Genomic DNA, 13546 nt, shown 5'->3' with positions numbered 1-13546 from the left:
AAAATCTTCCAGTCATTTTCAATCTCACTAAAAATAAAACCCAAGTCCTTAATGGTTCTCCAGACCTGGCCCATGTTGCCCTCTGATCTCATCTCTGCTACTCTCCCCTGGGGCTCACTTCATTCACTTGCCCCAGCCTCCTTGCTGTTACTCAAACCTGCAAATATGCTCCCACCTCAGGGCCTTTCCTCAGCCAGGAATGCTGTTTCCCCGCCATCGTGGCCTGGGCCCCTCACCTCCATGAAGCCTGGACTCAGTGGTCTTTATGAGTCATGACCTGGTAGGAAAACAGAAATTACACAAGGTAGCTCGAATTGAGAAATCTAACATGGGAAATGGCCATAAAGCTGTTATAAGAATTGAAAAGGCAGAAGACTGAGGAAAGGGCCTGGGAGAGCCAAAAGGAAAAATGCATGACCCCCAGAGGCAGGGTCCTGCTGGCACCCTGGGCTGGACCCCCAGAGGCCTCTGCTGAGAGGGTCTTTCCCAGCTGCTGTAGCTTAGGTGCAAACTCGAAAAAAGCACAGCCTGCTCCTGAAATGTAGGATTCTGGGTCCCCATTCTGCTGGTATCGCAGAGGTTACCCCATAGGCTCCCAGCCTCCTTGGTTCCCACTGGACCCCACTTCATGCATCACAGCAAGAACCCAGTAGTCTAACACCCTGAGCAATGCAACCAATCCCCTGACCAGCCATCCAGAGAGAAGACAGAGGGCACACAGTTTACCATGTGTTTTATAGAAAACAAGAAGAGAGGAGATCAAAGGTTTCCAGCACAAAGAAATGGCAAATGTCTAAGGACAGGCGATGCTCATCACCCTGATCTGGACCCCAACATCGTGTATGTGTACTGAACCATTACTGGTACCCCATATGTATGCACAAGTGTTACATGTCCATTTTTTAAAAATGAGAACAGGTACCAGGCTTAGAGGCAAAGGTGAATGTTGGCACACCTGGTTCCCAAGTGACAACTGCAAGTCCCTCCTGCCCTTACCCCTTCCCTTCCTTGAATCTCCCCTCAGCCCTCACCAGCGTGGAACCCACTCCCTAACATTGCTTTACCATCTGTCTCGCTAACAGAACATAAACTCATTGTGGGCCAGGATTTATATCTGCTTTGCTTACTGGTGTAACCTAGTGACTAAAACAATTTCCAGCACATTATATGCACTCAATAAATATTGATTGAATTATTAACAAACCGGACCTCTGCTTTTATCTTCGACGAAGCAGGAGCTAAAATGCTCCGTGTGCTGAAGCCAGAGAATCGAGTGGAACAAAATCAAAAATATAAATGAGAATGGCAATCGTTAAGCTCCGTCTGGGAGCTACCTGGAGCGCTCCGCTCAGTGTTCCTGGCGTCAGGGTCTCATTTCATTGATTTTAGTTAATAAGGTTTGTCAGCTACCTAACATGCTGCCCAGGGGTATTTTCAAGGTGGCAATGGTCAAACGGCATAACCAGGACTTCCTCCCATCTGGGATTGAAAAGCCCCATTCATTCCCTGCGTTAGTACACAGTGCCACTGTGGGGACACTGAGTCCAGCAATGCTCTGGGTTATGAATAAGAATAGCTAAGCTTCCTGCCTCCTGCAAAGCTGCTGATTAGACTTGTCCCTGAGTCCCATGGGGGAACTGGGAAAGAGAGAAATTAAAGAATAATTCCTCCTAAAGCCAAAGTGTACCTTCTGGCCCTCCTTCCCCAACAGCCAAAAAAGACAGAGGAAAACAAACATGTTAAGTGTTGATTAAATTAGAAAACACAATGAATAAAATTTAGAGCCCTCACTCTAGTCTTTTCTTGGTCCTCCTGGTAACAGGAATTTCTGCAATGCTCTCTGCAAGAGTTGGCGTGAAGTCTGTTCTTCAGTGGAATCCTGGTTGCTTACCTGGCTCTGATATGAGGAGGCAGAGGAGACAGGAAAACACTACTCAATTAAAATCTAAGATTTATGCACCCACACTTAATCTCCAGCTTTTTCTTCATACTTAAAACAAGGGCGATGAGATTGTATCTACCTTCAGTATGTCAAACAGATGAATGGCCCATTTTAATGCTTAGAAAGATTATACTATGCTTAAAGATAAATAAAATACAATAATGTACCCAGGCCAAATGAAATCACTGTTTTAAATCAGAATCCTGACAATAATTTAGAAAGTCTAATTCCAGTTTCAATGTGGTCACATTGAACTAATTCATGTAGAAAGCAATCCATTTCAAGATTCAGAGTAATAAAACATACTTCCCTATTGAGAAAAATCAACCAAAAACAATTAAAATTTTATCTGAATATATGACTGTTCAATCTTATCAATGATTTCATTAGTGGGACTAGGATGCAAAAGTAACATGAAAATGAGTGGTTTTCAAAACTCAATAAACCATTTCTGTCAGATCCTAATCATTGTTTATAAAAGTGTGCAAGAGACTCCCTAGGTGCTTGCCAGCGATCAATAACAACGTAAAAGTACAATCACGGTATTGGAGCCAATACTTACTCAATGAATACGGTACCCTGCTTTTATGTTTCCTTGTCTCCCAGTCTCTGTAGGCATTCAGGAGTAATCATTATGCATCTGTATTCTAGGGTTACAAAGTCATATATTTTAATGTACCATTTCCCCAGGTAGAAAACTAGCACCTCACTCTAAAATCAGAAACACATGCCCAAGTGCAGCTTTTAATGTAAAAAATAGGGGTATACTTGGTGCTTCATTTGCATATAGGTTTGTGTATTTTACCTTTGTGATTTTGACCTTCTGTCAAGTAAAACATCCAGTCATTGCATGGTAATAAAAAATAGATTATCTATGGAACAAAGGATTTTTAAAAAGAATTGTCACAACTCTTTCCTCTCAGGTAAACCCTCAGGAGGAATAACCCAGATGCCACAGTGAAAGAAGAGAGAATACACTGGTTTCTGTGAATTTCAGTTTATATGGAGAAAAGTGTTTCATTCAAGACAATCTCAACAGTTAGAAATATCTCATTATAGTTTAATCAGGTTCATATGAAAATACCAAAACTAAATATTAAAATTAACGTAATACAATCTATTTTTAATTAAAATAAATGTTCCTAATTCTTCTTTAAAGAAAGTAGGGCACCATCATTCAATCCCACGTACGTATGATTTCTAAAGGTCACAAAGGCAGGTCTGAGACTAGACGAATACAGAGAAGTACTGGAAGCAATTTTACCCAAGGTTTATATATTCAAAAACTCTCACGTCTCTGAAATCTTGTAGGTATTCTAAACAGTATCTAGCGCGACCTCTGTCAGGAGAGCAACGGGTGCTAGACCCTAGACTGTAGAGAACACCCACCATGGTCATGACTCCACGCACTGATGGCACATCAGACTCGTCGGCCAGCCCAACGCAGGGAGAGTGGGGTACAGAGGGACACGTATGGAGCCATGGGACACACATGCAAGGAAACTGCCACGAAACGACTCCCTGGGCCCTGCCAGCAGCCCCACCCTTGCTTCCTAACAGGTTACAGTTTGCTGTGCCGTGAAGGGTAACTGAGGCTGTCTAGACTATATCTTCTCCAGCCCCCAGAGGAGCAGCTGATTGGCCAACTGAGGCCAGTAGGCCAGGGTCCTGTGCAGACAGCCAGGGAAGAGCAGAGGGGACAGGAGAAAGGGCAGGAGATGCATACGTGGCCACCTGTGTGAGTGGTGGAAAATAGCTTTCAGCGTGGAAGAGGGGCGGGGACCCCAGCAAGTGAACACGATGAAGCGCCCAAACAAGCTGCAAAGCGTGTGCGACTTTCTATTGTCAACATTCGACAAAACCATTGGAACACACACATGTGTGATGTAACATAATGACATGACTCAAAAGAGAAAGAAAGGATCCATGAAAAACACTCATTCACACTGTGGCTCCAGAGCAAAGCTGAAGTTTAAAGTCCTTCCGATCACCTAAGATCACCTGCGGGAATAAAGGCGGCTGTTTGAACCCACGGTCCTTGAGGAAGGCAGCAGAAGGCCAGGTGGGACAGCCAGTTCCGCCCAGCGAGGCCCAGGCAGGAGCAGACACTGAGTTCCCTGGGCGCCCTCCACGCTCAGGCCCCAGGCCCTAACCCTCTACTGAGAGTCCACACGACTCTTCCATTAAGTCCGACACAATCCCCAGGCCAGTCAGTGAGCCCAGAGTTAGAAAGACATGCACCCCACCAAGGAGTCAAAAACGAAGATCCCAGGGGCCCAGGGGTGGAAATTGGTAGTGCCCTGCCCGATTCAGCAGGCAGGAGTCACCTCGGGCATTAACAGTAACGGTGCCAGCAGAGACACTGAGGAAAGGCCTCCACATGTGTCATGATGTTAAGGCTCACGGCAAAGGGAGCCGGAGAATGGCGTGACTCACCCGCCAGTGGTCTTTCAAAATATGAAATTGCTCCCCATAAACCAATTCCCATTACTGAAGCACACTCTCTAAATAGCCAGCATGCTGGGTAAACTTTAATCAATAAACAAACAAAAGCAGAAAATGGCACTACCGCCTTAAGTAGACATTAAACATTTAAAACTAATTTCAGAGATGGTTATGAGACTCGGGAAGCACGCTGGGAAGCATGCTGTTGGAAGGGTCACTATTTTCTCCCTGTTTAGTGGAACAGACATTTAGGCAAATGACAAGGACATAAGTGTGAATGGGGCATAGGTAACGGGCGGGGGTGTTCAGCAGCGGCTGCACAGTCATGGATAAATATTCCAGAGCACGCCGTCAGGGGAACAACCTTGCAAACACAGCAAGCTGTTAGGCGTGTTGAGCAATGAACTCCGCTAGACAGGATGAGCCTGTGGTGGCAAATATTTCACAGAGGCTGGCGAAAAAAGATCCAGACAGCATCTTCTGCCTGGCCAGGTACATGGAATCCAGACGTTGACAAAGCATGCTCAGCCGCATGAAGAGGTCACTTCAGCATCCAGTCCTCCCCATTATAGGCTCTCGAGCAGAATGCCTCCGTGGCATAACACTAAATCATGACATTTTAAATGCATGTGGAAACCACGACTCTACAGCCAACACTATCCGGGTCTTCTGCTTTTTCTTCCTTATCAGTGTCTCAGCCTGTTCTCTCAAGCTCTCATGCAAACGGTGCACCTACTTAGCAGGAACATGAGCCATTTCCAGGGCTGGCTGGGCTTCCACCATCCACAGGGAACCTCTGGTGTGTGTTTTATCAACATTCTTCTCCTTTCTTCAGAGAAGCACTTCCTTCCTAGAACCCGTGGCCTCTTGGCCCAAGGCTGTCTACTCCTCTGTCAGAACGGGAGGTCTCGGGGTTCCCTGCCCTCTCCCCACTCCCTGCTGCATCCTGGGTGCTCTGGCCTCTCCACTGGGGGTGGAGTCTGCTTCCTATGAGGTAACCCCTCACCTGCTCCCAGCATCCTCTCCCCTCCCACATCTCGGAGACTCTGCCTGCTCCATCCTCTCCCCCACTCTCTTCTCTCTTCAGGACCTTCCTTCATCTGGCTCTTTGCCATTGCCACTTAAAGATGATTTAAAATGCTTTATTAAAAGCTGTTCCTTGCTCCCATGTCCCTGCCTGGCTAAGACAACATTTCTCTCCCTTCGTATCTAATTTTCCACCTCCCCAGGGCACACCTCCGACGGCCCACCCCTCCGGCCACACCCTGCCTGCCTACAGGTGCTGCCCAGTTCATCCCTACCAGAGGATTACTGCACTGACTAGGCCAAGACTCTTATTACCCAATCCTTTCACCCTAAGCTTTCTTGCATTATCTTACACACGAGCTTATGGGGACATCTCATATCTAAACCCTAACAATGCCATTTATGAATTACAGGGGACATGAATCCCAAACCCTGACCTCACACTCTGCTGGAAAAGCTGCAGCAACGTGGATCCTCACATGCAGGACAGATGGCTGGAGTTTCATGAGAGGGAAGAGGGCAATCTCCTCAAAGCACTTACAATCACCCAGAGACGCCCGGAACCTCTTCCCACAGTAACCCCGCATCGATATGAAGAAATGTTTGTGGGGGCACGATTGACCACAAATGGCAGAACACATCCTAGGCGTCACTCAGCAGGGAAGACCAGGGCTCAGCATGGGGGACAGCTGCAGGTCACAGAGCAGGACGGTGTCAGGTCTATGTGCTACCAGAGGCTGCTCTCCACCAGGCATCACTATATCCAAACATGCTCCCCAGGAACTAGTGGAAGAGATGCTGCCTCTTATCTGAGAGAGTCGAAAAGATGCTTATTCATAATTGTCTATACGCAGCTTTGTTTATATTGGGAAGGAAATAGAAATCATAAGATGCAAGTAAAGGAGGAGGAAACAGTGAAGAAAACAGGGAGCAAAGATAGAGCCCCCAAACACCCCACATTTCCTTAATTTCACCTTGAAACACTACATAGTAATTTCATGTAAGCTTCAAGAACCTTTAAACACCAAAAGCAAAAGTAAACAAAAGAAATTAACTGATTTGGGACTAGTGGCATAGCTACACAGAAGAAAATTATTTCAAGTGATTTTACAGTGATAATTAGCTCTACTGGAATTCCCCAATGAACTATCCTGAGGACCAAGAAGAGAAAATATCTTAATGGCTTTTCAATAATCAAAAGCAACTAGGGTGCACTGAGCTGCTACTCTGAAATGAGAGCGTGTGTTCTGTGGGAAAGGGTAGAGGAAGAATCATGGCACCCCACTTGGGATTCCCTGAAGGAAGGAAGGAAGAGGAGAAGGGAGAAATGGAAGAGGCTCAGAAAGGACCTGGAGTCCTGGGGATGAGCTGGAAGTATCAGACGCAGCTTATGGTGTATTGCAATTTTGAAAATGCTTTTCCTAAGCACTGTCCACTACAAAGGCCCAGCTGTGAGCACTGTTCATGCTCCAAGCAGCCAGAAATGAGTGACTTCCAGAGCTATGGAAGGAAATGGGGAAAAGAAGGAGGAGCATGCTGTGAATGATCTCAGAGAGGACAAAAGCCTTCGAAGATAACTTGGGTGGTGTCAGAAGAACTCTGCCTTCCATCTCAGGAGGCTCCCCTGGGCTGAAAGGCCACAGTTTCTCCACCCAGGAGAGGAAAGCTGCAAGGGATTAAAGGGCACCAAATATGTAGAAATCCATGTACTAATGATTCCAGTAATCAGAATGAGGGGAAGGCAAACAAACATCTCCCTGGCCTTTTTGGATGACCAACGCATGCCCTGTTGAAGGTTAGAAAACTGCATTACTAGTTAAAAAAAAAAAATGGCGGAGGAGGAAGCTTTTATTTTGCCTTTCTACTTGAGATGTGCCTTCAGGATATTCAAATAACTGATGAAGAAAAATCTGGGCCAGGTGTGGTGGCACATGCCTGTAATCCCAGCTGCTTGGGGGAGGCTCAGGTTAGGAGGATCGTGAGTTCAAAGCCAGCCTCAGTAATGAAGAAAGCCCCTAGCAACTCAGCAAGACCCTGTCTCTGAATAAACCACAGGGCAAAGGACTCAATTTCTTTAAATTAATTTGTATGAGGAACAAAAATCAGTAAAAGAAACTCAAGAAATATACCAATAAATTGCTATATATGGACTTCATGATGATCCTGGTTTTATTAAAAAAAAAAAAAGGGGGGGGGCGGAGAGGGAGAAAGAAATCAGGTCTCCGTGAGCTCTCGAGGACCTCTCAGGACCCCTAGGTATTGGATGATTTTATTCAATTACTTCTGTTTGGTGATTTTTCATTTTTGGAATAAAAACGGTTTTGTGAAGTCCTTATCTTAAAGGGTATTAAACCGAAAAATTGAAAAGCGATGGATAAAATTATATAAATTGTTAAATTTGTGTCAAAATAATTCGATGAGTCTGGATAGAGTATGGGGGTGGTTTAAATGAAAAAAAGAAAAAAAAAACATGAGCCACGGATGGATAAGTGTGGGGCTGAGTGTTCCTTTGACCAGTCTCCCTACTTTCATATATGTTTGAGATTTATAGTATAGAGGTTAAGAAGTAACAAAATAAAAAGCTAGTTTGAATGAATTAATAAAATAGAGTATCTGACTTAGGCTGACAATGTAAGTACAAGAGTCCTAAGTGCAGGGCAAAGACTTATTTTTTCATCCTAAATGCTTCAAGTGTTTGGGATAAAAAGACCTTAACTAAATTCTAATGAGTTTAAGGATAAATGAGTGGCCTTACAGGTTAATTCATTCACCCTGGACTTCCATGGAGATAACTTGAGGCTTGGAATCAGTTTTTCTCCAGCAATGATAGAGGCAAAGGGGTGAGTTTCATGGTAACGGTAAGGTTTTGCTGGGAAATGCAAACACACAGACCTTTCAGCTGCAGTTGGTTTTACTGTACTTTCTATGGGTTACACGTTCATCCTCGGCTCCCAGGAGAAAGGCAGCCTCAAGTAACAGGAGTTTTCTACCCACGGTGATCCTTGCTGAGCAGTGATCGGATCCCAGACAGCAGAGATCCGTCTGGATATGAAATTCTTGCCGTGGAGGAACGCTTAGTGTTGCCTTTATCTTAGACACTGTCCAAGTCAAGACCCCCAGGGTGATGGAGCTGTGGTCACTACACGGTCCCTGCTCAGTGACATGGAACCCACAGTTCACTGGCCAGGTCTCAGCCGGGCAGGCTTGCTCCTTACCTTTGTAGGAAACGATGGGGTGCTCAGCTCTCTGGCACTGCGCCGCGGCGGGCACTTCTGGCCGTGCGAGTCTCCACATCCCCAGGCTTGAGAACAGCCAGGCGATGGCGCAGGCGCCCTTCATGGTGGGCAGGGGTCTCTGACTCAGGGTGCTCGTCTTCTACGAAGCTCCTGCTCCCCTCATGTGTGAAAGGGGCCTAGAACACACAGGAGAACGACCAGTGACCACGAGTTCGGGTTTTCTGGGGGGTGGTCTTTTGGAAAAGCCTCATTATTAACTTTCAGTTTGTGATTCGTGGAGACAAGAGGCCCTAGAGAGCACAGGCAGAGTCCTTTCCTGGGTGATGTTGCAGATCGTGTGTGCGAGAGAACACAGACTTCTCCCTCCCTAATTCCATGAGATAACCCAAGTCTTAAGCTCCACTGAGTACCACAGTCACTTCCAAGCACTGTCAACCGAACAGTGCGACACTGACTGGTGTCACCCTGGAAGTCTGTCTTCACCCCCTTGTGCAAACATACAGCTCTATGTGGAAGCCTTAGGATTTCCCGCCTGTTCCTTTTTTTTTTTTTTTACATGTAAACATTCTATTTAATAAGCCTACACCCATTACCCTTCACCAATAACCTGATTAGGATTATGCTACCCAAGTCTCATAAATCATCCATATTCTATACATGTTTTCTTTTATACATGACCTGCCATGAGGTTTTCCGATTAGAGATGGAGTGTCAATCAAATACAATCTAAACTGAGCGACTCCTGGGTGAAATGAGGGTATCATGCTGGGAGCTGGGAGTATTTAAAAACCTGTATTAATGTAAAAGATTAACAAGCTTCAAAGTAAGAGACACATAAAAATAACAATAGCCCAAGCTGAAGTTAACAGGAGTTAAGGAAGATTACTCCTACCATTCAGAGGGGTCCAGGATGGGCCCACGAAGCAGCTCATGTTTGAGTGTAATAAGGAAGGATGAAGAGGATTCCTACAGATGGAGATTTTCAAAAGGCCATTCCATGCCAAGGAAGGGGATCAAAGGCACATCAGAGGGGCAGAGGGGTATGTAGTGGCTCTCGAATGTTGTTCAGGGCTCATCCAGGGAGGGTTGGGGTGCACATCCCACCTGGAGGAGGAAAGGGTTGACTGCCAGAGGAGGATATTGGTGGTTTTTCTATCTATTACCCAAAATAACTTATCTACTCAATAAACACGTGAGGGACAATACTCTTTTTATAAGAGAGAGGGTGTGACGGGTCTGGCCATACCAGCTCTGGCCTCTTTCCAACATTCGTCCCAGAGTAGCCCAACTCTATTTATAGACACACAGGTAAAGGGGGCAAGAACCGGGAGGAGCTTCATCTGTGATGGACAGGGTAGTGTGGGTTAGGGCAGCCATTTTCTTAAGGGAAACTTCCAGAAGGAGAAAGGGAACCACTCCCACACAGCACCACTTGCCTCCCGGCAGTTCAACCTTTTCTAATTCTGCTAAATAGGAATAGCTTCCGACAAGGGAGTACAAAGGGGAGCACGGAGGAGCTTCAAGGGCAGGGTCAGACTTGGAAGTGAACTACATTCGCTGTGAGGCCTCCACTCTCTGCCACAGGTTGGCACAGTGTGAGAGCTGGAACCCGTGCAGACAAGATCATCCTCACCACAGAGCACCTAGGGACGGCTTCCGGGAGAGTAAGAGGTGGAGAGGTTAACTGGAAGCTACTGCAATTGTTCAGAAAACAGATGAAGCTGTGACTTCAGGTGTTGTCAACGTGAATAAAAAGTTAAGGCCCAGAGCAAATGACAGACGAGGTGGTAAAGGCAAGAAGGGAAATTAAAGATGACCAGCATTCTGACCTCCCTCCCATCCAGAGGAGTCAAGGCTCCTTCCCTCACTCTGGCCCATTCTAGGATGGCTTTGCCAGTGACTGAGCACAACGGAAGGGATGGGGTAGTAGTTTCCAAGCTCAGGCTGGCAGTTGCTGCTTCCTGTCTCTTCAAACACATCCTCTGGAGAACTAAGACACCAGGTCAGAAGTCCATGATGCTGGGACCGCCATGCCTAGAGGCCACAGTAGGTGGTCTGGTCGGCAAGTCTCACTGAGCCCTGTTCTCTCTGCCAAGTCACCCAATATATGAGTCGACTGAAGCTCACCACGTGACTTCAGTAAGCATTGCAAGATTAAGAATTATCCAAGTGAACCCTGCCAAATTCCTGACGCCAAAGTTGCAAAATATAATCAAATGGTCATGGTTCTAATCTGCTAAATTTCAGAAACATACAGCAGAGAGGCAGATATGGACTCACAATAAATACTGTAAGAGACTTTCAGGACAGCACTGCCATTCATATAAATATGATGACACAGAAGGATTTCATTCAGATGAGGATATCATCATTCAGTCTTGCACATGTTGGGTTTAAGATACTGCAGGAGTATCTAAGGAAACACAGTGAAGTGCTAAAATCCAGGTTGGGTGCTCAGAGAAAGAATTCAGAGGTAGCATACCACACTTGGTATGGCTGATCATAAATTTGGTTGATACTCACCAGAGAAGAAGCACAAGGGGAAAGGGACAAAGCACTGAGTGTAAGAGGTAGCAATCACACAAGTGGCCACACAGAGAACAGGACAGGAGAACAGGGAACAATGGCAACACAAAAGTCAAGTGAGGTTGGAATAGACAACTAACAGGTTTAAAACAGAGGACGGGCCACCAGCATCCCAAAGAGGCAGAGAGAAGATCACTGGCTTCAGCCCATGGATGTCAGCATTCGGCTTGAAGGAAACAGATTCGGTAAGACAAGACCCAGAAGCCACACAACAAGGAATCAAGGAAGGAAGGGGGAGAGGGATGCGGAGTAGAGAACGTGTGTCTCCCTTTAATTCTCAGTGAGAGAGAACATGCAGTGAAATCAGATCAGCTCTAAAAGGTAAAAGGAAAATTTTAGGATAGAGAAGACAAATTGTTGTGGTTTGAATGTCCCCTCAAAAACCCATGTTAAATTGAACTTCCAAAGCAACAGCATGAGGACTGGGTTTTCAAAAGTGTGGGACTGAGGTGCTCTGAAGAATAAGAACTGATGTGCAGGCATCGAACAGCTGAGGGGCGGAGCGCGGAGTTCAGGGGTGGGGCTCACGGTTAGCATGTGCAAGATCCTGGGTTCAATCCCCAGCACCAGAGGAATGAATACGTAAATAAATAAACAAATAATAAAAAGTCAGAAAATTTTACTAAATTTCATGTGACTTAACCCGCCATCAACCAAAATGACAAGATCTGAAGGTCCAGCTGGGTTTAGAGTCCCAAGTTCATCATTATTTATTGAGTGACAACTGTATTCACAGCTCTCTATGCATGTCTAAATTATAGGGTGGATATTAAAAACTATATATAGCACAGAAATTGCCAGAGCTAAGAAACCCAGAACAGGCTGCAGGCCATAAGAAAGTAAGGGACTCGAGAAGCTCCCATTGACTATAAGTACTCAGGTTGTGCAGAGGTGCAAACCAGGGACTGCAGAACAAAACCAGGCAATGAGGTGGGCTTCAGCAGGAACGAGTTGTACTGAGAGGGAATGCAGAGGAAAGTGGAGGCACTGAATGGCCAGTGCGTGCATCAGCACGGTTTTCTCTTGGTTGTAAAACAGACAGAAGGATTGTCACTCTTGGAGAAGGAGTCATAGTCTGCAAAAACTAAAGCTACTCAAGAAACTCCCATCCAGAGGTAAAGGCAGCAAGCCACCTATCTTTCCTTATCCTCCCAAATTAAGACCCAAGATAAAAAAAATTCTTTAAATGATGCATCTTAAAATAGATATGTGCCAAATATAATTCAGTTCTACTAAAGACAAGGAGGTTTAGGGTATCTGGAGCAACCCAGCTGAAAGGCAGCAGGTGTACTATCACCATCCCAGGTTAAAACAAGTGAGCAATGATAATGACAAAACAGGAAGGGGAAGCCATGGCAGACTCGGTGTGTGCCAGCTCTGTGGAAGTGTGATGCCACTGCTCACAAGCCCGCCTGGCACCCACAGCAATGCCACTAACACACGGGCTCCCACGGAGCAGCATTCCACACACACAGGGCTTGCAATGCTGCCCGTCTTGACCTCCAAGACTGAGCTAAAATCAATAACAGGCTACAAGCAAATCCTTTTTTCTTCCCCATAATTTTTCAATGTGCCAGGTTCAAGCCAAGAGAAAATACTCTTCTATCAAAAGCCACGTTAGTCCATTACTGTGAGAAGATACCTGAGATAAGCAACTGAAAAGAAGGAAAGTTGGGTTTTGACTCATGGTGGCAAAAACTTCAGTCTATGGTCACTTGGCTCCATTGCTTTGGGTCTGAGGCTCCTGTTACATCATGGAACATGTGGCAAAAGAGGTTGGTTCACCTCAAGACAGCCAAGAGATGGAAGGGGCCAGAATCCCAGTGTCTCCTTCAAGGGCACACCCCCAACAACCTAACTTCCTCCTACAACCCCCCACCTCTTAAATGTCCACCTCCTCCCAACAGTGCCCTGGGCTGGGGACCAGGCCTTCAATACATGGACCTTGAGGAACATTCAAGATCCAAACTGGAGGAACTATGATTGAGCTACAAAGACCTTCTTGCAATTACAACCTTCCTTTGTGCTATGATTTGGATCTGGAATGTCCCCCCAAAAGATTGTGTGTGGAAGGTTTGTTCTCAATGCAGCAATAGGGGGGCTCTGGGGAAGAGACTGGATCAGGCGGGCTCTGACCTCATGGAGGATTGTTCCACTGATACCCGAATGGCCCACTGGTGGTGGGAACCGTAGGTAGGTGGGGCATGATTGCAGGAAGTAGGTCACCAGGGTGGTGCCCTTGGGGCCTTTTCTTATCCCTGGATCCTCCCTATCTCACCCAGTTCCTCTGCTTCCCAGCTGCCACAGGAAG

General features: G+C 46.0%; 1 protein-coding gene across 3 annotated transcripts in view; it reads right to left on the bottom strand.

Moving 5' to 3' along the window:
- SEMA5A (semaphorin 5A) overlaps nt 1–13546 on the bottom strand; it is a 447525-nt gene that overhangs the window by 272942 nt on the left and 161037 nt on the right. For all 3 annotated transcript variants that reach the window (XM_079145300.1, XM_079145298.1, XM_079145299.1), the window contains exon 3: nt 8629–8825. In XM_079145300.1, the coding sequence (XP_079001426.1) occupies nt 8629–8752 (124 nt within the window). In that variant the 5' untranslated portion in view covers nt 8753–8825. The remainder of the gene's footprint in view (nt 1–8628; nt 8826–13546) is intronic.

Source organism: Sciurus vulgaris (assembly GCF_902686455.1).
Source record: "Sciurus vulgaris genome assembly, chromosome: 6".
Lineage (NCBI taxonomy): Eukaryota > Metazoa > Chordata > Mammalia > Rodentia > Sciuridae > Sciurus > Sciurus vulgaris.
Note: the sequence above shows the minus strand (reverse complement) of the source record. Positions and strands in the feature narration are given on the sequence as shown.